This window comes from Equus przewalskii, chromosome 14, assembly GCF_037783145.1.
Source record: "Equus przewalskii isolate Varuska chromosome 14, EquPr2, whole genome shotgun sequence".
Classification (NCBI taxonomy): Eukaryota; Metazoa; Chordata; class Mammalia; order Perissodactyla; family Equidae; genus Equus; species Equus przewalskii.
In genome coordinates this window covers 57517223-57540827 of record NC_091844.1, presented here as the reverse complement: position 1 = coordinate 57540827, position 23605 = coordinate 57517223, and the positions used below count along the sequence as shown (strand labels likewise).

Sequence of the window (23605 nt, the reverse complement as noted above, 5' to 3'; positions counted from 1 at the left end):
AGGGAAGATTTGTTTGGGAGGCAGGGTGGCTGGAATTAAACCACACATCACAGAGTCAGGGCATAACTGTTCTCTGCAGACCTGTTTCGAGTTCACTGTACATAACCGTGGCCAAATCATCCAGCCAATATGCAGGAATAGGTCAACACACTCCCCTTTCCTCCAGAAATTATTTTTTTACTTGAGTTTCTCAAACTTCATGGCTACTGATAGACGAAGCCCTACACGTATCTTCCATAAGAGGGCTAGTTCTTACAGGCCTGCAGGTCACACGTAGGCCTGCAGATTATCTAGAGCGATGGTTTCACCCCAAAGGACTTCTCTTCTTCTTGACTCAGCATACTTTGGGGGCCAGCCATTCAGCTCTCAAGTGGTTTGTGCTCGGGAACCGGCACTGACAGTGATTTTAACTGGAGTCCAGCCTGCTTATGGAGCCAGGTTGCCTCCCCCAGCACCTGTGAATTATGACATGAGAGACAGCCCAGGGGCCACACAATTCTTGGTGTAGAAGCGAGAGAAGCCTTCTCAAGGAGACACTCTCGGCTCTTCTAACTATCTCTGTTCTTGGGCAAGACATTTCACCTTTTTAGGTTCTGTTTTCCTCATCTAAAATGAAGTGTTTAGACTAGAAGGTCCCTAAGATGCTCCCTAACTTTACTGAGCTTAGAATACCTCAAAACACTAAACTCACACATACGATTTTGGGGTGATTTTTCTTCTTTGTAGGAGTTTGTACATGACCACCCTTCTTCATCAGAACTGACTAAGGATAAAAAATATCTTCTCATTTTAAAGAATAAAGGACCTAAATGAAGTACTTGAAGATCCTAGGAAGAAAGCTCTCTATAACTGAAGATATTGCCATTGATCAAATTTTTGGCAATATTTATGAAATTAAACCACACAGCAGAGTCATTGACCTTTTAAAAATAGATAAGAAATGTTGGCAAAATTATTTGCTTCAAATCACGTTGATCAGCCGTCCATTTAAACGAGTGAAGCCTTGGAATAAATGGTGGCAGCGGCGACGGCGTTTCAAATACTGTGTGTGATGTGAGCCAAGTTTGTGCATCACTGGCACTGGAGATACTGGGAGGGCCTGGTTAAAAAAAAACAGGTTTGGGCCTCCACCCTCAACCCACTTCATCAGACTCTCTGAAGAAAAGACAGAAATATGCATTTTAACAAGTGCCTTTGGTTGTCCTTTTTTACACCAAGGTTGAGAACCACAGCTGTAAGGCACGGAAATGGAAGCTATTGCTCCAAGCGCCCACAGTCTGGGGTCTTGGCTGGGAGGAATAGATGTTTGAGTTTCAGGGAAGCAGCTAAACGGGGAGAAGAAAGGAGCAACCGATTTCTTAGAGAAAGTGATGCCCTCAGATCTAGTGGTCATCTGCTCATAAAACAGCTTGGGTGGGCCTGATAGAGGGGCTAGGACTGCTTAACCATGAAGTCCTCCCACTCTCACATTATACTCTGCTCTTAATTTTTTTAAACCCTCTTCCAGCATGGCTACTATGAAAGGCCAAGGCACGGGGGAAGTTTACTTAAATTAGTTGAATTCTGGCTCCTCCACTTGCCGCGTGAGAAGCTTACCCACTTGGCAGGATTTTGAAGGAAAGGAGTTAATGTGAACAGCACTCAGAATGGGGTCTAGCAGTTAATGAGTGCTCAATAGTATTAGCTATTATTAAAACACAACAGAGCCGGATCCCAAGAGAACCCACAAGTGGTCAGGAATTCTGATTTGATGTAATGATTCTAAATTTTGGGGGAGTTATAACACCTTTTAAAGACATATTAACTTTATGGTCCTTTGCATTTAAAAATGTGACAGAGCATAAAATTATTCTTAAAAATCAAAGAGAGTCTTACTTTATTTTGAAAATTCCATATACCCTAAGTCATAAAAAGACATTAGAGATCTTCTGGTGTAAGCCCCTAATCTTACCAGTGGCTTAAAAGCTGGTGTCTTTGTATAATGCATATATTCCTCTCTCTCTATTCTTTGCACTTTTTATCTTGATCTTTTAGAATTCAAATGGAAATATTGTTTACTTATGTACTAATTTTTCTACTGCCACTGAGGACCTTAAACAAGACTGTCTTTAGTTGTGATATTTATTTAGCCAAGTAAATACGAAAACCACACTCCCTCACTTAGATACACACGCTTACTTCCCTGGTTCATATGGAAAGAATCCTTATTTGGCTTCCAAGTGAAGTTTAAGAGATCAGAGAATTACTGATGTTTGATTGATTAATGACCAGTTAGGAGAGAAATTATAAAAACTGAAAAAGGGAAAAACACTTAAAATTTCTGCCCATAAAAGTTGTCCCTGAAGTGAGTGAAAAAGAAATGGAGACAGTGACATGACCTATTTTTAGAAGAGAAGAAAACAGAGGTAAACAAAAAGTTCAAGAGGACTCATGTTGGCAGATCAGAACACCTGCTTCTACTCATTTTTATCCCCAGCTGCAAAGCAGATTCACCAGGGTGACTTTTGAAAAATATCAACTTGCTAGCCCTATCCTGAGTTTCTGCTTCATTGGTCAGGGATGCGGCCTCAGCACTGGTACTTTTCAAAGCTCCTCCAACCAGATAGAGATCCACTAACTGACTGCTCAGAGCCCTTGCTTCATTATCCGTCTAAGGACGACGGCACCTCCCCAGATTAGCCGAGATAATGTATGGAACAGGTCTGACATGGAGATCAACAAACAACCACCATTTTTCTTATCAAATAACAAATTATTTTTCATTTTGCTATGTTAACTTGAATGCTTGCACTTTGTACAGTTACCCCTGGGACTTAGTTTTCTTATTACGTATCTGAAATCCTGGTATATTTTAAGTTCAAAGGAAGAGATTAATTCTAATTAAAAGAGAAAAATAATAGGGGTTTATTTTTCAGGGAGCACAGGGCAGAGAAGAGAATGAACACAACCAACAGTGCTATTTAATCTGTTTTCCAAATTGTAATTTGACGCATGTTCTCAAAACAAGTTGATAATACTCCTTTCTTACACACCCAGAATGGGATTATTTTTCAGAATAATGTATTTTTCAGAATAATGTACATGACATATAAGAGAGGATCCAAGGTTCCCCTTCTTTGTTCAAACCCCTAGCTTCATGGGGTTTGCCAAAATTTTCTAAAACCCCTGGTTCTAATTTTTCGATGGTAATAAAAACACTTTGGGCCTTTCAAAGAATTCTGATGTTTTATCTGAGCTGAGGCCTATTCTATTCAATTGCTCAGTCACTTGTTCCTCCTCCCACTCTTGGTCCTAAAAGGAGCGCTACACCAACTAGCGGGGTGTGGAGCAAGAAAGCCATGTTCTTACCTGGATTAACATGGCTCTGGAGTGGATCAGATTTTATATGCTTGGGTAGGTTTGGTACCTTCACTTTGGGAGTCTTGCTTGTTTACTTCCCCAAATAAAAAGATTTATGCAAATTATAGTGGTGGAAGTTCCAGTGTTTACCTGGTCAAGTAAGAGGTATACGGTTGACTGACTTGAGAAAAGTCTCCTGGCTCTGGTCAGCCTGGTGAATTGGCAGCTGGATGGTGACGACCATGGCAACTCGGTTGGTTCATGTGAATTAATGGTTCTGCTTGGCATCGAGATACTTAGTAAGTTGAGGCCACCATGAGTGGCTAATTTGGTCATCTGAGTTTGTGTTATCTGTGGAGAACCACTATTGTTACTGAATAATACTAGTCCTAATCACTGTGGCCTGCATAATGTATCTAATTATGGTAGTAAGGAGCTTAAGCTATGGAGTAAGACCTGGTCCCAGTCCCATTTGCCGTGTGCTGGCTGTGTGACCTTGGGATAACCAACCTCTCTAAGTTTCCGATACCTCATCTATAAAAGAGGGAAAATACAAGTCCTCATTTATATGGCTGTTCAGATGATTAAAAGAAGTAATACAAAAAGGCTTAGCATGGTGTCTGGAAATCAGTAGGTGTACAAAAAAATGTTACCTATTATTATATTTCAGAAATCTTTGTTCTGGTAATAACAAAGGAAAGGATGATATTAAAATATTATGGTTTCTTTCAGCCAGGTGACTTATGGTTAATAAATCTTACGTAGGATTATGGGAAAATGTGGTTCTGTCCTTGATGTCCAGAAGTGATGGTGGTGATGAAGACAACAACAACAGTTAACATTTATGAAGCTTCCTAGCTGAGGCACTATACATGGATCCTCATTTAATCCACAAAAAAACCCTATTGGGTAGGTATTATCCCCATTTTATGGATGAGAAAACTGAAGCCCAGGGTACAGGAAATGTGCCCAAAGTTATATAGCTAGTAAGAGGTGAAGCTAGGATTCAGACCAAAGGGATGTGACCCTAGCTGGAGTGCATGTTCTTAACCACAAGTCCATGGGGTGTTGACAAGGCCTAGATCACTGACATATCTTAAATTTGAAAATGAACCAAGTGTTCAAAGGAAATGTACAGAAACTTCACCATGTTCAACTCTGACTATAACTACACAATGTTAAAACAGCTGATCATCTGAAAGAAAATGAATAAAATTGTTCTATATAGAAACATTAGCCTGACTCTTTTAGCAAAATATTATTTTTATATTATATATTATATATTTATATATAGTTTATTTTATATTTATTTATATTATATATAATATATATAAAGTATTTATATTATATAATATATATTTATATATATTATATAATATAAAATATTATATTGGCATGAATCAAACAGATTATGAAGGGGTTATTTTTATGGAAGACTCCTCATTCTTTTAGAACAATATTAGACATTACTGACAAAGTAATATTTTTGACTCCTTAATTTCTTGGTTTCTCCTAGTATTACTTTTATATTGTTGTTATAGTATACAAAAATGGGTTTGAATGAACCTACTTTCAAAATAACACCAAGTTTTTGACACTCTTCATTTTGAGTCATAATTTTATTACTTTTATAATGACCTTTATTTTAATAATACCAAGTCCATGAGGGTAAAAAATTGGTAAGATTTAGTCAAGCAACATTTTGAACAGGAAAAAAGGAAGGGCAGATTTAGAGCTAAAACAAATAGCTGACTGTCATTTTCCCAAGCCAACTGGTTTCTTATTAGATGGATACAACTGAAATTTACTTTTTACCTCAAAAATAGTCCAGGGCTGCCCTGCATGAAACTGTCCTCCAGCTCCCTTGTCCTTCTTCCCAATAATCTTCATCTTTCTCTCTCTTAACCCTCCTTGCATTTGAAGGCTGGTTCTTTCTTCTATGCTTTGTTCTATTTCTGGAACATCCATCTCCTATCTGAATCTTCTCAAATCCTCTTCCTCCTCTTCTCAAGTCCTACTTCAGAGATAGTAAAGCCGTAGATGCCCCCAAGTCTCTCTAGAACTAGATTTAGCTGAGGAGGATCTGATAGAAAAACTTGGAGATAAAGTAAGAAAATAGAAACCCTCACTTTCACCTCCGGGCAGACTTAATGAGTTACAAAGGAACCTCCCTGTCAGCTGGCTCTATTGGGGTGATTCTAAGTCTATGGATCTCAATACACTGAGGACACCCGACATGTGCCTTTGCCCTGTGGATGTTTACCTAGTATTTATTCCACACAGACATTCTGGTTTTGAAGGGATTGCTTTGTGCATTATAAGTTCAGGAAAAGGTGTACACTATTGAAAGTAGGCAAATGGAGGCAACTCAATAAACTGAAAAGGTCACTGCATACAACTGCAACCCAGCAGGTGACACTTGAGGGCAGGTGAGACTTGAGGAGATTCTGGAAAGTTCTGATAACTGTCCCATTTCTGCTTCCTCCTTCCCTTGACTTGGTGTAAAATTTCCCCATTAGCTCATTCCTACGGATTAATCATGTGGTGCGAAAAGGCATATGCGTCTATCCAAAGTCTTACAAACCCACAAAATCTTTGGTGCAGCAATTCTCCTTCTGAGGATTTAGAAGTAATTTTACAAGTGTGAAAGTTTATATATAGGGATGGTCAGTGCAGAGTTTTTATGTTAGAGAAAAATTAGAAACAATTGTCCATCATTTTTGGTAAAATAAGTTGAAACATCATGTCACATAATCCTGTGCAACCATAAAAATCATGTAAAGGGACATTAGCTAACAAAGAAAAATGTTCATGACCTACTGTGAAGTGAAAAAGCAGTTATGTAACTATGCCTAGTATGAGTCCATTAAAAAGTGTGGGTAAATATTTGATGTCTTTATTTAGACATTTTTGTGCAATTTATTTAAATATCCCAGGATTTTAAAATTTGAAAGACAGATACAAGAATGCAAATGGATGGTGGGATTGCATGATTTCTTTTTTACTCTTTGCTTATTAATATTTCTTATTTTATTTACAAAGAGAATGTATTATTTATTACTGTGTTATTAAAATGCTAGTAAATATATTTTAGAAAATAGTCTCATCTAAATAATAGGGTCTTTCTGGGAAGGGATAGAGGCTTGATTTCTAGCCTTTTCTGGTCTCTTTAGTATTCACACCTAGGGTACTTGGATCCTTAGATGGAAGGCATCAGAATACTACATACAGAGCAGGTATGTGGAGGTGAGGAGCAGGGAGTAGAAGAGATGAAGAGGACATTTCCTAGTTATCAGGGCCTTGCCTGGAGTCCTGAGTCAGGAAGGTGCCCAGGACAGGCCATAAAGTGGAACAAGAATCCTAAAAAAACAAACCTTACCTGCTATAAAAGTTTTCCCAGGACTCCTGTGAAGGGAAGAGAGTGTGTCTTAGTTTCCTTCTAACCACTCCTGTCAAGCAATGACGGACTGTAGAGCAAGGCTGAAATCCTCTCTCTTAATTTCGTATTTTGTGTCACAGCAACATTATATTTTATTTAGGAACAGTATATTTTATTGACTTCAACCCACAAAATTGCTTTGCATATTCACTAGACCTGACAAATACTTTCTACAAGCTTGTTGAGAGATTTGTATCCTTGAGATATCCGGGAAGGGCTATAATACCCAAATCTTTCATCATTTGTGCTTGGGCTCTTCCTAGAGATGTAATTTGTAAGGCAAAGACCAGAAAATAAGGTGTAGGGCTCTATCCAAGCTGCAAAGAACATGTGATGAGGCTGAACTCTAAAGTTTTGTCCTTGTCTCTCCCCCAGGTACCTTCTACAGCTCTTAGTAGATACTTAATAAAGGTCTTTTGATACATATCTCTTACATTTACAAGATCTTATAATTTTCAGAGCACTTTCATAGATGTTATACTATTTGCTCTTCTTGACAATTCTAAGGTTGGGGGGAAGAGCTACCCTGGGCCCCATTTTTCAGGGGCGGAAACTGAAGTTCCCTAGGGGTAAGATGGAACGTGAATGCAGGAGGCGGGGTTAGAATCCACATTCTGCGACTCTTGGTGCCCGGGTCCTCATGCAGCAGCCTCATTGGGAAAAGAAAGGGTACTGAGGAAAAAAACCCAGGGCACTGAGGTGCTATCTGGTAAGACCAGATGTGGAGCGTACTAGCTGCCAGAGAGAGAAAGAAAACACCGAATAATTCAAAGGCCTTATTTGAAGTGGGAGTCCAAGAAAAGTAACACTTTTTCATAGTTTCTAAGATTAGGACTGACTGGGTAAGTCTGCGAGAGGAGAACCAGGTTTGAATGGTTAGGTAATTTGCCAACGATTGGTGGTGCAGAGTCATACCACCCTATTAAATGCCCTCTGCACACATATACATACTCTTGATTCCAAGAACTTGTTTTATCTTCTTAACAACGTTCATCCTCATTGCTATCTGAATTTTATCATATTTTTGTTATCTGTCTTCTCCCACTGGAGTGTGAACTTCATGGGATTAAACAGAACATCTGTCTTGTTGATCCCTCTAACTCCATCATGTAGAACAGGGCCTGGTACTTAGTGGTGCTCACTAAATATTTATAGAATAAACGAAAAGGAATGCAGAATGTCTCTGAAGTCTGTGCCTTGACACTGTATCTTACTGCTTCCTTTGGTTTAATTTTTCCAAAATGGTATTAATCTCCTTTTTAAGGCCTAATAACTAGTGGAGAGGGAAGACCACCTGAATATTTGAGGATCTAGAATGCCGCATTGCCCCAGGCACTCAGTCTGGGCTTCCTAGTTCGCTGTTGGCATCATCTCTCAGAACATATTTTTTTTATTTTGAATATTACTTGTCACTAATGTTCCACGGTAGACTCAGCTCAGGTACAGAAGCTGTAGAAGACAGGGCTTGATTCTGACTCTCAGGACAAGAATACTCGATACAGCAGAGCCTACTGATGTCAGGGTCTTCTACGTGGTTTTCCCCTTTTCTCCAAAAATGTGGAATTCTTGAAGCACAGAGGAAGGTTCAGGCAGCACCAGGAACCACTTCTAACGCAGCCTCACGCTGCGTGCTGAGCCCCTCTGAGCAGCCTGAGCTGTGGTCCCCTAGTTTGACAAGTGAGTTTGAGGGATCTGGTTTGCCTTATTGCAGCCATCTAAAGCATCACCGTACGCAGAATCCTTCAGAGAAGGATGTTTTCACGATTCTTTTGCACAGTTGTGGTTATTTGCTGTTTTGCAATTGTAACTCAGGAATGGAAAGGTATAATTAGTCCTCTGCTGGGCCTGTGTGTAGATCCCAGTGGGGATCATTTTAGTTTGGAACTACAGCAAGTCCTGCTTGTTGTCTCAACCCACGATTTTTTACAGTGATAACCTAATAATAGCTTGCAATTGATGGAGGATCATGCCAAAAAGCGCCCTGGGCTCCAGAGGGCAGGACAGGGAGGAAGAAAACAAACACAACACATAATTTCCTGACTGTAAATAATAAAACCAAAATAAGCTATTTTCTCCTTGTGCACAAAATATAGGATTTATACGGGCTGAGATAAACAAAAGTTATCAAATATGGTCACCAACAGATTTGGCGTTTCTGGATCATGTGCCAGAAAAGGTGGCTGAACAATGTAAGGCATTTTATGGATTTAAATCTTTTTCTGGAATAAAGCGGAGTATAAACAAGTAATATACAGCTTACATTTCATCCCCGGAAAAGGCAGGATGTGAGGTCTGTGTGCTGAGGGGCAATGATGGCATTCCAGCTGGCATTGTGCATAAATGCCAAGCCCCATGATTTCATATCTATAATATGCACCATCCCCAACAGATATTAAAATTCTTTTATAATCACATGTAAGATTTGCCTTTTAAATTGAGTTAGCATTTTATTTGCCCTCTCTTCTAAAAATACCAATGGGCCTTACTTAAATTCATTTTGTTGCTCATGCAGTGCCCATAAAATGTCAATTAAGTTATTTTTTTTATAGCCACATTTTTAAATTTTGAATTTAGTAACAATGCGTCATTCTTTGAGTAGGGAGATCCATGCACGAGCCTCTGTTCAATAGGCCTTGTTCTCTACTCTCTTCCTAATGGTTTCCATGGATTTGTATTGATCCAAGGGCCAACACCAACATCTACAGGGTGACACACTGGGGCCATGGATGAGAGTAAGAAGCTGAACTTATGAGAGTTGCCTTCTTAGCACTGTCAATGGACTGAATTGGCCAAGGAACACCCCAAGATTCATAGTGCTAATTCTTCTTCTTTTTTTTTTTGCTGAGGACGATTCACCCCGAGCTAACATCTGTTGTCAATCTTCTTCTGTTTGCTCGAGGGAGATTCACCCTGAGCTAACGTTTATCTGTGCCAATCTGCCTCTATTTTGTATGTGGGTTGCCACCACAGCGTGGCCACCAATGAGTGGTGTAGGTCCATGCCTGGGAACCAAACCCAGGCTGCTGAAGCAGAGCATGCCAAACTTAACCACTAGGCCACGGGGCTGGCCTGTGTCATAGTGCTAATTCTAAGTACCGTTGTATGATGTTTACCCCCTGTAATCCCTAATATGTGAATCAAGCTTACTGCTGGGGGGATGGTAGTAGGATTGTTTTAAAAGGTGCACAAATCCATATATGCACAAAACAATGAAAACCCAAAATATCTCACAATTGTAGTTTGCAAATGTCTGTAGAGATTTTGTGATGAATAAAATAAAAATTATTTTAAAATCTTACACAATCCATAGTAAATCCCCACATTATGTAATACTAAAGTACAATTACTATCATGTAGAGAATCCATGACATTTTTATGTTAAAATTGGTGCTTGTGAAATATTGAGAAAAGACAAATCTGTAGAGTCAAAAGTACATTAGGGATGCCTGGGGCTGGAGGCAGAAATGGGGATCACCTGTAAGTGGCCACGAGGCATCTTATTGGGATGATGGAACGTTCTAGGGTAATGGTTGCAAGACACAGTAAATCTTAAGAATCAGTGAACTGTATACTTCAAGTGGGTGAATTTTATGATATGTAGATTATGCCTCAACAAAGTTGCTGAAAAATGCAGGCTGAGACTTGAATTTGAAAGAAAAAGCCAAAACAGTGGTCTTTGAAATTCTTCATTTTCATTACCTTATTTTCAAATGTGCAAAGGGAGAAATGAAAGTCATCACCTCAACATTATTTACAAGTCACTCATTAGAGACCCACACTCTAGTTAATCCTCATGGAGCAAAAAGGCCTCAAGCTTTCACTATACTTGATGCTTACTCCCTGTGGAATACACCTTGACTGAAAAGAAGAGGGAATTGATATTCATTTACAGCACACATTCATAATGTCAACTCTTCAAACACAAAACACACATACAAACACATAAGCACATGCATATGCACGCACACACACAGACGTACAGCATGATGTTTCTGCCAAGCGTCCTTGGTTTGGCTGACCTAGAGTTTCTAAGAAGGCCCAGAGAAGACTAGGATGAAATATTTTTAGCTCCCTTCCTTTACACTGTGACTTTTATAGGACTGATTATAGCTGGCTGGTGTGGGATTGGAGCACTAATCCTAAAACTCTGCAGAGCTTCAGATTAGGTATGACACGTGCTGAGGACCTTACCTCAATACTTCAATACTTAAAAGTAGTGAAGACCAACTCTTCTTTTGAGTAGGAAGAATAAAGTATGCAAATAGTTTCAAAATGGATCTTTTCCAAGTTTCTACCAACTGCTTTCGGGCCTGTTGCATACAGTCTACCCCATAGTGTTTTTTAGTTTAGGATAACAGGCAATTCTCGTGCCGTTTATGGGGCAAATCTTGTAAACTCTGGTGTCTGGCCTTAATTTTGCTCTGTCCTTGTAAATTTCTGCTTTCATAGGCTTCCTTAACTCTAATGACATCACTTATTCTTGGGAAAGTGTGCTGGAAAGTACAGGGCATTTTACCTCCAGACAGCTCCTCACTGGCGTGAGGTTAAGATAAGGTCCTGTGGAAAGCCAGTTGAGTGATTATGGTTGCCCAGTGCTGTTCCTCTGGCCATGACCCTGGGTGGCTTTACCTCCTGGCCTGACTACAGATCAGAGCGCCTGTTTTCAGCAGTCCTGATCTTTCTTGGCGGCAAAGAAAGTGACTGCTTATTAAGGTATTTGCATCAACAGATGAATGAATAAAGATGTGGTATACATCTATATATAATAGAATAATACTCAGCCACAAAAAAAAATGAAATCTTGCCATTTGCAACAACATGGATGGACCTTGAGGGTATTATGCTAAGCAAAACAAGTCAGAAGGAGAAAGACATAGCCACTGTGAAATCTTGGCTCAGAGTAAAGTAATTCTCTTTTCATTTCCATTTAAGCTGATGTGAAATGTCAATCACCCAATTAAAAATGTATACACACAAGAGCTATGGCACTTCCTCTTCAACCTGTGGCTGTCTGAGTGGAAATGCCAATGTTCAGAGGGTAAAGCTCATGGACAGCCAGTGAAATTACAGAAAACATGAGTGCATTGGGAGATGTCTACTCATCAGAATTCCTTACATGGGATAATAATGAAAATAGGCTGAGAAATTTCTAGATTTTCTATTTTTCCATTGCTGTGCTATAGCTGAGCTAAATACTCCAGGTGGTCTAAACCCTTTTATCAGTATTGAAGGAGAAGGGAAAAGAGATCTAACATTTTTTTGAGTGTCAACTATATGCTAGGCCCTGCGCTGGGTACTTGATAAAGGCGCTCTCATGTAATCCTCACTACAATCTGTGAGGTAGATTTTCATGTCCGCATTATTTAGATTAAGGAACTAAGGCTGATAAGAGTAAAGCAATTTGCCTCTGGGGGTGTGATACATCTAACAAGTGGGGGTGGGTGAGTTTGAATTCAGGTCTACCCCACTCTACAGCTCACGTTCTTTTATACTCCCTGGTACCTATTCATTAACACTGCACTGAAAGATGATTTTGTGTAATTTTTCTGAGATGGAGCTGTTAACCAGTTAATCTCTCTGTGAGCCCATCAAGGAGAATATCAAAGCTATCCGAAGCAGGATGGGAGGAGGGGAAACGATTCAGTCAATTTGATTCTATTCTCCAAGGGAGATCAGACGACTGAGGGAAGTCAGGATGACTGGGTACAATGTCCCCTGAGAGGAGTGTTTGTTTTGGGTGGGGTGTTGCTCTGTTCCCTTCTAACCCCATCTCTTGGGTGAAGTAAGGGGTAGATTGAGTGTGTGCACTGATAGATGCCTTGGCCAGTAACCTCCAGTGACTCTGCTCCCAGACTCCTACTTCTGCTCGGAGACCTAGAAGACTGGAACTTGATTTCAAACTTGATCACCAGTAAATCTTTGCAGAACATGACTCCTGGGAGAGTGTTCCTAGCATGCCCTTCCTGGGTCCCACTGATCTGTACCTGGGTAGCCACATATCACAGGCAGCTTTGGTGTAGGTCCAGAATGAACACTTCTCCTGTGATCACTTCCATTAGCAGCACATGGCTGTGCTGATGAGGATTATCTTGGCATTGTGTTTTTTGCCAGCTAGGTTAGAGCTGAACACGTTTAAAAGATTTTCTAGTTGCCTTAGTGTTCAAATTTTTACATGTACGAAATGCTAAGAGTTTATAGGTACAGAAATAGGTCTTTATTCATTTCTGAAATTTTCGAAGCATGGACTCTACCAGGTATTTTCCATGCCAAAGGAAATAATGATAGCGTCTGACCTCAAGGGGCTTGAATATAACCCCACTGTTGTATGCTTTATTTTATTTTATTTATTAATTTCTTTAAAAAAATTTTAATTGTAAAATTCACATAAAATTTTCCATCATAACCATTTCAAAGTGTATAGTTCAGTAGTCTTAAGTATATTCATATTGTTATGCAACCAATCTCTAGAAGTTTTCATCTTGAAAAACTCTGTCCCAATTAAACAAAAAACTCCCCTCTTTCCCCTCTCCCAGAGCCTCAGGCAACCACCATTCTACTTTCTGTTTCTATGAGTGTGACTACTCACACCTCATACTCATGTCTCATATGAGTGAAATCATAGGGTATTTGTCTTTTTGTGACTGGCATATTTCACGTAGCATAGTGTCCTTCAGGTTCATCTATGGTGTAGCATGTGTCAGAGTTTCCTTCCTTTTTAAGGCTGAATAATATTCCATGATATGTATATGTCCCCTTTTCTTTATCCATTCATCTATTGATGGGCATTTGAGTTGCTTCCACTTTTTGACTATTCTGAGTAATGCTGCTATGAAATGAATGTACCAATATCCGCTTTCAATTCTTTTGGATATATATCCCAAAGTGGGATTGCTGGATCACATGGTAATTCTATTTTTAATTCTTTGGGGACCCGCCATTTGAGATGCTATTCTTTGCCACATGAGTCTAGAGTTGGGAGGAAAGAGGATGTTCTGCTCAGCCAAGTTTTTCCGGCTTCTTGGCAGGTAGAATCCTGTACAAGTAGAACTTTGGGGATATATCAAATTGTCAGAGCCCTTAGAATCCAACATTTTCTTTTTTAAAAACTTTATAGTCAATAAACAACCTATTGACGTAGATTTGGTTTCCTAAGTAGACTTCCCTACCGCTAACGGTATGAGCTGACCTATGGATTCTATGATTCTAGTTATATTATTCTATTACTCCAGTTAATTTAGCACTTTCAATGATCCACCTAAATTAATAAATAAGCCCTCTCTTTTTATCAGTGTCTCCTGTAGGTTTGATTACTGCAAATCAGTCCCCAGAACCATTCATCCTGCCATGAATTGGCAAAATTGAGTTTGTGTATTTTCAAATTGAGGACCACGGTAGGAATATGAACTGAAAAATTTGTCTTCTTAATTCAGTCTTAACTGCAAAGTCTCTACTTCCTAAGTCTGAGCATTCTTGTACTAATCTGATCCAACATGTGCATCATCCACATTCTGATGACTCCCGAATTTATATCACTAGCCTGGATCTCTTCTCCCACTGTTGCTTTAAAAGTAGAAAACACTAAAAGTGAGGCAAAGAGAGAAATGAGTAATTTCCAAAAAATTGTACAATATAAAGGAAAGAGTGTATGCAATACTTACTTTAAAAATAAATCCAAGGTGGAATGATAGAGTGATTAAGTACCAGAATATAAAAAAAGAGAGAGAATATGGATTCCACAATTTACCATCAATATAAACTGGGAAAATACAGGCAAATCATTTATTCTCTATGAGCCTTAATTTCCTCACATAACTGACAATACTGGTGCTCACTCTCCTACACACTGTAAAGTGGCCTTTAGACAGAGCCACCATTATATACACCCATGGATATGTATATATACCCTGTATGTTTCCAGGGTGTCATTTAGATTATGGTGACCCTTCGAGATTGCAGTATACAAGCTGTGCAACCATTCAAGTTACTTTGGGACCCACTGAGAAATAAAGCAGCAGGATATAATAAATTGTAATATACTTGTCACTTAATTATACTAGTTAATATATTAGTTTTCAGAGTACTTAGAAGTCAGGAAATTAAAAACTGAAAAATGTAAACTATGAACAGCTAATAATTTTTTTGTTGCAAAAACAAATAATATAATGTTTTCTAGCACAGTGCCAAACAGATACAAAACTCTCATTTTCAAGAGAAGAGTCTAAGGGACAAAAAAAAAAAAAACATTAGGAGGAGGCAAAATCACTTCACATTTAATGATATAACCTAAAGAAAATAAGAGATAATGTATGTACAATGCTTATGCATAGCACACCATGGAGCTATGTGGCAAATTTAAAATACTTTCCTTGTTCATAAAATTTTTCCCATTCACTCTCATTTTCTGATGGTTTCTATTCCTTTTGACATTTTGAGAGATGACCTCAGTGTAAATAATGATAATTACTTCCTGCATTTTATACCAATTTTCAGTTGACGAAGTGCTCTGTGACCTATATTACTTAATCCTCTTTAAATTGCCATGTTTTATTATGCCTATTTCACAGGCAAGAAAACTGAGGCTGAGTTAAGCAACTGATCCAGCCACAGAGTGAGTAATGGGTAGAAGTCTGGTTTCCTCAGTTCAGTTCTAAAGCTCTTGCGATTACACCCCCTTGGTGCATATTCATTAACGCTGCACTAAGAGAACAAAGAGAACAGCCAGTGTGACTAGTTTTACATCAAATTCTTCCTATGGTATCTTGAAATCAAAGTGATATAACTTAAAAATGACATACATTTTTTTCTAAAGTAAGGTTTTACTTCTTAAACAAGTTTTACATAAAAAATAGGGGGAAAACCCCTAAAATCACAGATTTCCTTTCTCTTCATACCCTAAAATCTCTAGAGTGAAATAATTCCTACTTGACAGAATTCAAAGGATATTCAAAACACCAGAAGCCAACAGGAAAGCTGCCAATGCTAGAGGCTAAGGAACAGCCTAGAATATCTAATTTTTAAGCTGTTCTGGCCTCAGGATAAAGAGCCAATAAAGGAAAAATAAAGGAGGCAGTAGGCAAGCTTCAAGCACAGCCCAATCAAGATGGATGGAGAAAGAGCTAGGTAGCACTTACTGAGGTAAAAATATTCCTAACTTGGGGGACGACCCTGTTGCCTAGTGGTTATGTTCGGTGCTCTCTGATTTGGCAGGCCAGGTTCGGTTCCCAGGCATGGACCTACACCACTCACTGGCAGCCATGCTATGGCAGTGACCCACAAACAAAATAGAGGAAGACTTGCACAGATGTTAGCTCAGGGCAAATCTTCCTTAGTGGGGAAAAAAAAATTCCTAACTCATCAACATCTAAGAGTCTTCTCTGTAATTAAAGCAGAATGCTTACTTCTATTTGATTCCAATAGGAGCAAGACATGAAAAGAAAATCCATATTTGGTATATAGGCTGGAATGTCTTGTCCCAATATACCCAAGTTGTACCCAAGTAAATAATTGTAAGGTAAAAGAATATGCAATTACAGGCAGCCCTAGTACAAAAATGTCTGGGTTACAAATGTTCCTTTTTACACTTTTTTCTCTTGAATTTTGAGCCTGTTTTCCTGTAGAAACAATGCGATATAACATGGTTATGGACCCACGTCAGCTATTGCAAAATGCCTACTTAGCACTCCACAGAGTACACCTAAAATTTTAAAAGTACTGGCCTGAGTTCTGGGTCTCAGAAGCAGCAAGCACAGCAGAGAAAATAATGAAGAAGAGACACAAAAATAAGATTGTGCTCCTCATCCCAGTTCCCACCGTAGCCAAAATTAGGACAGAGGAACAAACGCTTCTATTCTGAGACCCCAGGGCTCGTAAGTTTACTTTTGCCCCTTATGACCATAATATATTACTCAGATATATTGATTTCCTCAAAAATAAGCCACACTACAGAATTATCTCCTGTTCATCTCCCTCAATCATAGCTTTAACTCTTAGCTGTCGCTAGAAGGTGTGAGGCAGAAAGCAATCTGATGGAACCAACTCATACTAATGTGTAAATGACTGATTTCTACATCATTTATATACACAACACACACAAACATATGCACACATACAGTTGCATTATTTACGTGTCAGCTAGGCATCATTCTAGGAGCTGGGGATACAATAGAGAGAGAGAGAAAAAGGGCAAGGTTTCTACTCCCATGAAGCTTACATATCAGTGAGGAGGGCTAGCCAATTATAACTCAAAAATAAGTAAACCAAAAAGTCCAGAAAGTAATAAATACTCTACAGAAAATAGGGTGCTATAATGCAGAAGAACTGGTTGACCACTTCACATTGCATGGTTAGGAAAGTGACATTTGAGATGAGATATAATTGAAGACAAAGAGCCGGTCTTGTGTAAATGAAGAGCAAAAGCATTTTAGACAGCTAGTGCCACCCTGAGAAAGGAATGACCTTGGTGCAGGGAAGACAGTAAAAAGGCCAGTGGGGCTGAAGACCAGTGGGCAAAGAGGAATCCAGAACGGAAAGACAGGCAGGGGCCTAATCACTTAGGTCTTTGTCAGCCAGAGTGATGCTTTTGAAGTTTATCCTAAGTGAAAGAGGAAGCTGCTGGAAGAGTGTAAGCCGTAATGTGGTCTGATTTACAGCTGAAAACAATCCCTAACAGAAGCGAGGAGACAGATAGGAGGTTACTGCAGAGGTCTGAGCGGGAGAGAACAGTGCCTTGACTAGGAAGGTGGTGGTAGAGAGAGAGCTAAGTGGGTCCAATGGAGATACACTCTAGAGGAAAGATCTGCAGGAATTATAAATGGATTGACTCTGGGGATGAAGAGAAAGGAATCAAGGACACCTGGGGTGGATGATGATACTGCTGTTCTGAGAAACGCAAGATCTGGCAAGAATAGGCTCGGCTGAAGGATAAGGTGGTTAGGCAGTGGACAGCCACAGTCCTATTTTGGACACGGTAATTTTGAGCTGCAATTTTCCCAGCCAGCGTTGACACAGGCAAGGCAGTTGGTATGTGAATGGAGAGCTCAGGAGAAAGTCCAGGCTGGCGATTGACATTTGGTAATCGTTGGCATATTGCTTTAAGCCATGGAAACTGATGTGATGGTCTAAGGAGTGGGCATGGACCAAGAAGAGAAGAGGGCTGGAGACCAGGCTCTGGCTCACTCAACACTTAGAGGTGGGAAGAGACTGTTCGGAAAGTCCCCTCTTCTCCAGACAGGCAGAAGAGTGATTCTGGAAAAGAAGGCCCTTCCTCTACAAACAGGTATGGTCTTTAAGCTCTCATCGGCATACCTAAGGCTGAGGGGCAGTGAAGACCCTCAGGAGTCCTTCTCTCCCAGTAGATTATAACGACCATTTGTTACCAGTTCATATGAGGAAGAAGCTCTGCCTCACCTGGAAAGTCATAAGCTCTGTTTTCCATAAATTTTGAAGAATATGGTAAAAAAAAAAAAACTTTTAATGAGATATATAGATATCTAGAGGACGAGTAGCATAAGTTTTCAATGCCTGTCAGGCCATCACAATCTAAGAATCTCACCTAGAAAGAAGCAGCACACCTCAGACACTAGCCAGAAGCCTTTCTACTTTAGGAAAAGTGTCAAGACATCAGCCCAGAGAAAAAGCTGGGCCCCAGGGCAATGCCGATTAAGGCTAGGCTACAAGTGAAGAGAATTCCTTTTCTTTTTTCTTCTTCTGCCTGTAGCAACCGGGCTTCGTCATCTGGGAACAAAAACATCTTTTCTTTTTTTTTTTTTTGAGGAGTCAGGAGATATAACAAATCACTGCTCTGAATCATCAGAGTTGAAGAATAAAGTCAAATATGATGTTCGTTCAGCGTCTTGTTCAATTTGCACAGCTTTTTGGCCAGGGGAGAAATGTCTGTTTATATACATACGATTATCTGAGATTACCTGTGAATATATTGTTTGGGGAGCATGCTGCACAGTTAATATCGCAGCAAATTACAAGAATTCTCACAAAAACAGAGCAAAGAAATGTGTTTCCCAGTAGGAAGAATTTATGGCAGTGCAAGGAGACCATTTTGACAACTAAGATTCCGCTGTGTTCTCCCCAACAGGCTCTCTTACCTCTTGATGCCCCTGGGTTCTGAACCAGTTTTAAGTGGCAGAACACAAGACTCCGCCAAACACTAAGGTTTAATCCACATTTCATGTTACGGGAAAAAAAAATTAATCATATGGCTGCCATACTTTTCAAAAGAGTTTATTAATACAAGAGATGCACAGAGCCATTTGGGAAGATGGGTATATAGAAAAAGAAGCCAGGTATTGCGATGAGGAGTTGGAAAATTAAAAAATCACATTTTTAGAAACAAGGAATTGATATAGGAAAATCATTTTTTTTTGTCCTTTTGAAAGCAAGAGATAGATTTGGTAGGACCAACTGCTGACTTTCCAGAAAGGCAGGCTGATTTTCAGTAACTGTCATGAGAGACCTAATTTTGCCTTCATTAACATAATTTGCACATACTGTCCTCAAGGGTTAAACCATAGCCAACAGCGTGTGCCAACTTGGGCACCATTTGTTGCAGTGATTCAAGCCTTAGGGAAAGTAGACCCTAAAACATATTTTCCTACAATAACCTCAAGAGAGAGCGAAGGATAACGCTCTCTAAACAAAGCAACTTGAAATATGAATATTTAAAGTTTTTCCTCCTGCTTGATACATTTCTGGTCATTTTTGGAACAAATTCAAAATAAATGTGGAGCTGCTAGAACACAGCTGGGGTTGAGAGCCAGTCTGCTCTCCTCTGAGGATGAGCAGTCAGCTGGCAGGCTTTGCAGCCCTGCTCGCTAAGGCAGGAGTAAGCATACTCTCAATCCCCTGGCTCCTCCACTAATTCAGGTGGACACCAAAACCATGCTGGGCCCCTTGATCAGGACTCCCAAAGGGTCGAGCAGTTGGAAAACACCATGTGCTACGGCTGACCAGTATAAATCTGGACAATTCATCCCTGGCTACTTAAGGATGAAGTGTATAGATTTATGCTGGTCAGATCATCCTTAGCTATTCAACATAAATAATAATCACAAAAGCTGCTTTTTTATTGAATTCCTTCTATGTCCCAGATGCTTTAACTGGGTGCATAATTTATAGATATTTTCTCCAGTTCTTTCCACAATTCCTCAAGTTAAGTATGGTTATTCCTGTTTTATGAATAAAGAAACCAACGCTCAGAGAGGTTAAGTCACTTACCCAGTTACTGAGACGATGAAGGTGTGAGGGCAGAACAGCTAGTGAATTGCAGTGAAGAGATACACATGATTTAAACTATCCTTGTTTTCAGGCTCAGAACTAAAAGCCTAGGTTGCCAACTACGGCAAGTGTTAGAAGAACTCACAGCGTTTATATCAAGGCTGTGGCCGATGTGGAAAGTGGACAAGTCCTGCCTTTCCCCAAGCCCACTGTAATGCTTGTCATTGACCTGCTATTTGGTAGAGAATGTGAGTCTCGTGGCTCAGTTAAAGGCTGTACATCTGTGCAAATGTCAACTAGTGCTAGGGAGTAGGTCCAGAGCTTCAGTTACAATAAGCTCTGATGGGCACCAGAATCACCTGTGAGCTTAAAACACTTGTTTCTGGGGCCTTCCTCTAGATCTTCTGATTCCAGAGGTTGGTGATGGGTTGCAGGCACTTGCATTTTTTCAACAAGCTCCAGGGTAATTTTGATGTCCACCAAAGTTTGAGAATTATTATTGTTAATGTCACATTTGGGAGGATGATATCTTAGAAGTCTGAGCAGACATAATGAACTACAGTTGTAAGTTGGAAGAAAAGTCAGCTTACAAGGAATGCACGAAGGAATGTCCACGAAATGTGCACCTGGCCTGCTCACTTTGGTCAGGATTGCTTTTTCCTTGTCCTGATCAATGTCTGCTTCTTTTTACTTATACCCATTAATACTTGGGTCAAGAAGATATTGTATCAGGTCTTCAGTAAGCATTTATTTTAGTAACCCAACGAATACAGAGTTTTATGGAAACCATCCAAACTTTACTAAATATATAAAAGACAGAAATGTTGTTCTTAAAGACAATTCCGTAATTTTGTTTTATGTTTTTGAAAGTGCTAATTGTAATGGGAAGCTGATCTATCAATTTATCTGTCAAACCAAATTGCTCTCTCCATGCAGGTCATGCAGTCCCTCTGGGAGGACGTTCCTGTCATCATGATACTCACCAGCCTTCTAACCTTGCAAAATGCCAAGACAATGTTCTGGCAGTGCTATTATTTATATCTCTAGGCTCTCATCTTTCATAGGCCTAGTTTGTAATCATGCTCCTTGAAATTGTAGGAAAGAAGAGGCTACGAAGGCAAATGGGCTTCCACTTCTGGGGGAATCATCTATGAATGTATTCTCTACCTGGTACTGAAGTTCCAAGTGCGACGAACACCACTGCAGTCACAGAATCTTTCAGGCCAATGGTGCAGCCGAAGTGGGAAGCCAGGTCTCCAATGAAAGCTGTCAGTACGCCAATCATGAGGATGGAGACAATGAAACATGCCCAGCCATTCCAGTATTCTGTAGGGGGCACGAAGGCGAAGAGAACCTTCCAGAACACAGTCAGAAAGTGCATCACATAATCGAAACAGGAGGGCAGCTTCTCCTCCCCACATTCATCATCATCATCATCTTCCCCTAAAGAGAAAGGAATGAAGCACATTTCATCACAACCCATGCTTCCTCTCTCCCACTCCTTCCTTCCTAGGCCTGTCATCCCTCCCCTCTGAGTGATCAGGAGGCCAGTAGAGGTGGGTGAAATTTGAGGTTTTCTAAGAGTCAATCATAATTAACCAATTAATTATTAACATACTGACATGCCCCCTTACTGTGGCTCATGGGTCAATGGCAAAAAGTTTACCCCCCCCATCAATTTCTAGTTATTTGCAATCAATACACTCTTTCCACTCTCTTATCACCTCCAGTGAGATTTGTCATTTCAGAGAAATGAAAAGGATTTCTTCCAAAGGGCTGAAAAGCCTTGTGCCAGGCTCAGAAAGAAGCCTTCTTGATGAAAGATAACTATGACAGAGTTCTTCTACCTGGGTTCTTTCCTTCCAGCTGGGAGTCCAGCTCTGGGGATGGTCATATAATCACCTACAGAACAATGTTCAAACAGGGCCCTCAATCACAGCTCTGAGTGCTGCATATTTCTCCAGCTTCATCTCCTGCAATGACTTCAAACTCAAACTTCATCCTAGTTAAATGGAAGTATTTGCATTTTTTCAAACCATATGTACTTTCTCCTACTTTTGTCCTTTAGAAGTAAACGTTCTTGGCATGTCCTAATCTCTCCCTCCTTATCTCTCTGCACTCATCCCTTTAAAACTCATTTCCTGTGTGAAACCTTCTCTGACCCTCTCACCCTCCAGCCAGTGCTGGGACTCCTTCTCAAAGCTTCCACAGCTCCCCAACTCTTGGAACACTAGAGGAGTGGTTCTCAAAGGGTGATCCTGAACCAGCAGCATCAGCATCATCAGGGAACTTGTTAGAAATGCAAATTCCTGGTTCCAATGAATCAGAAACTAGGGGGGTGGCACGGGGCGGAGGGGGTGGCACAGCAATCTGTGTTTGAACAACCCCTCCAGGTGATTCTCATGCACGCTCAATTAGATTGTGCCTGTTCACTTTCCTCTCTTCTCCAGTTGACTGTGTGCTCTTCAAGAGCAGGAATTTGTTCATTTTTGTTTTGCTAGTGTTTGATCCTATCTCCAGCATGAGGAATAAGCTAGCTAAGTGCTTGTTAAATGAACGCATGCATGCATGAATTTCCATTGACTTTATATAACTATTTAATTACACAATATATACACATATCACAATTCTGCCAATTACATCCTACTATCAACGTACAAAGAAATGCAGAATGCTTACTACTTAAAGGCATCAGGATATCAATAACAGTATTCTAACACAGAGATTTCATTTATAATGTGATACAATTCCCATTCACAGATTTTAAAGTGGGGATATTGAATGTCCACTCTTCTTGAAGGGGTGGCAAATATATATTCACGTGCTTTGTTGCCATTTTGGAAGGAAGAATTTCTCCTTGAGGACTTTGTCCACTGCTCTCAGCACCCCCACCTTGTTACCAGAGACCTACTGTCCTTCAGCTGATGCAGCTGGCAGCAGGTGAGGCTAGCAACCTTTCCAGCTGACTCCACGACCTGACACTGCCAGCACGGAGCAAATGCGGGTGCTCTTCAGGAGACACTCTGTGGTGAGACCATCTGGTGCAGATCACGACTGGGAAACCCACTTGAAGCAGAGGAGCTTTGAGGGAAAAGCGCCTCTCACAAAAGATGAAAAGAAGAAAGTCTGATTTTGTCACCTGCCCTCTTACAGGAAGAGAGAAGAGGCAATGGCCTAGTCTTCAAGAGCACATGGGCAGAATTAGTATGTGAACAGTCTTCGGGGATCTGTGGAGAAATCAGCCTCACCTTTGAGGCTTCAGAAGGTCTCCAACAACCGGCTGGGAGGAAGCCCCCAGCAGATGAATGGGGTCCCCTACAGAGACCAACTAGGAGGGAGCTTGTGTCAGGGCAGCTGATGGAAAACTGTGTGACTGGCTAGAGTGAAAAAGCATTGCTGACGGTGTTAAAGTTATTAAACAAGGAGGCCTCAGATGGGGTTGGCTCTGATGCCTTGGTAGCCTACGTAAGCAATCAAAACCTAACCCAGAGTCAATGACTGTAAATACACGTGGGTCTAAGAAAGATGAATTTAAGAACAGCCAATCACAAACAGCCACCTAGGCTTTCCCATATAAGGTGACCACTTAAGCTGCAG

The 23605-nt window shown here is 40.2% G+C and overlaps 1 protein-coding gene across 38 annotated transcripts in view; it reads right to left on the bottom strand.

The window, feature by feature from the left end:
* The window catches only part of SLC8A1 (solute carrier family 8 member A1), a 374952-nt gene that overhangs the window by 7279 nt on the left and 344068 nt on the right, over nt 1-23605 (bottom strand). For all 38 annotated transcript variants that reach the window (XM_070572826.1, XM_070572820.1, XM_070572822.1 and 35 more), the window contains one exon: nt 21176-21451. In XM_070572826.1, coding sequence (XP_070428927.1) covers nt 21176-21451 — 276 coding nt within the window. The remainder of the gene's footprint in view (nt 1-21175; nt 21452-23605) is intronic.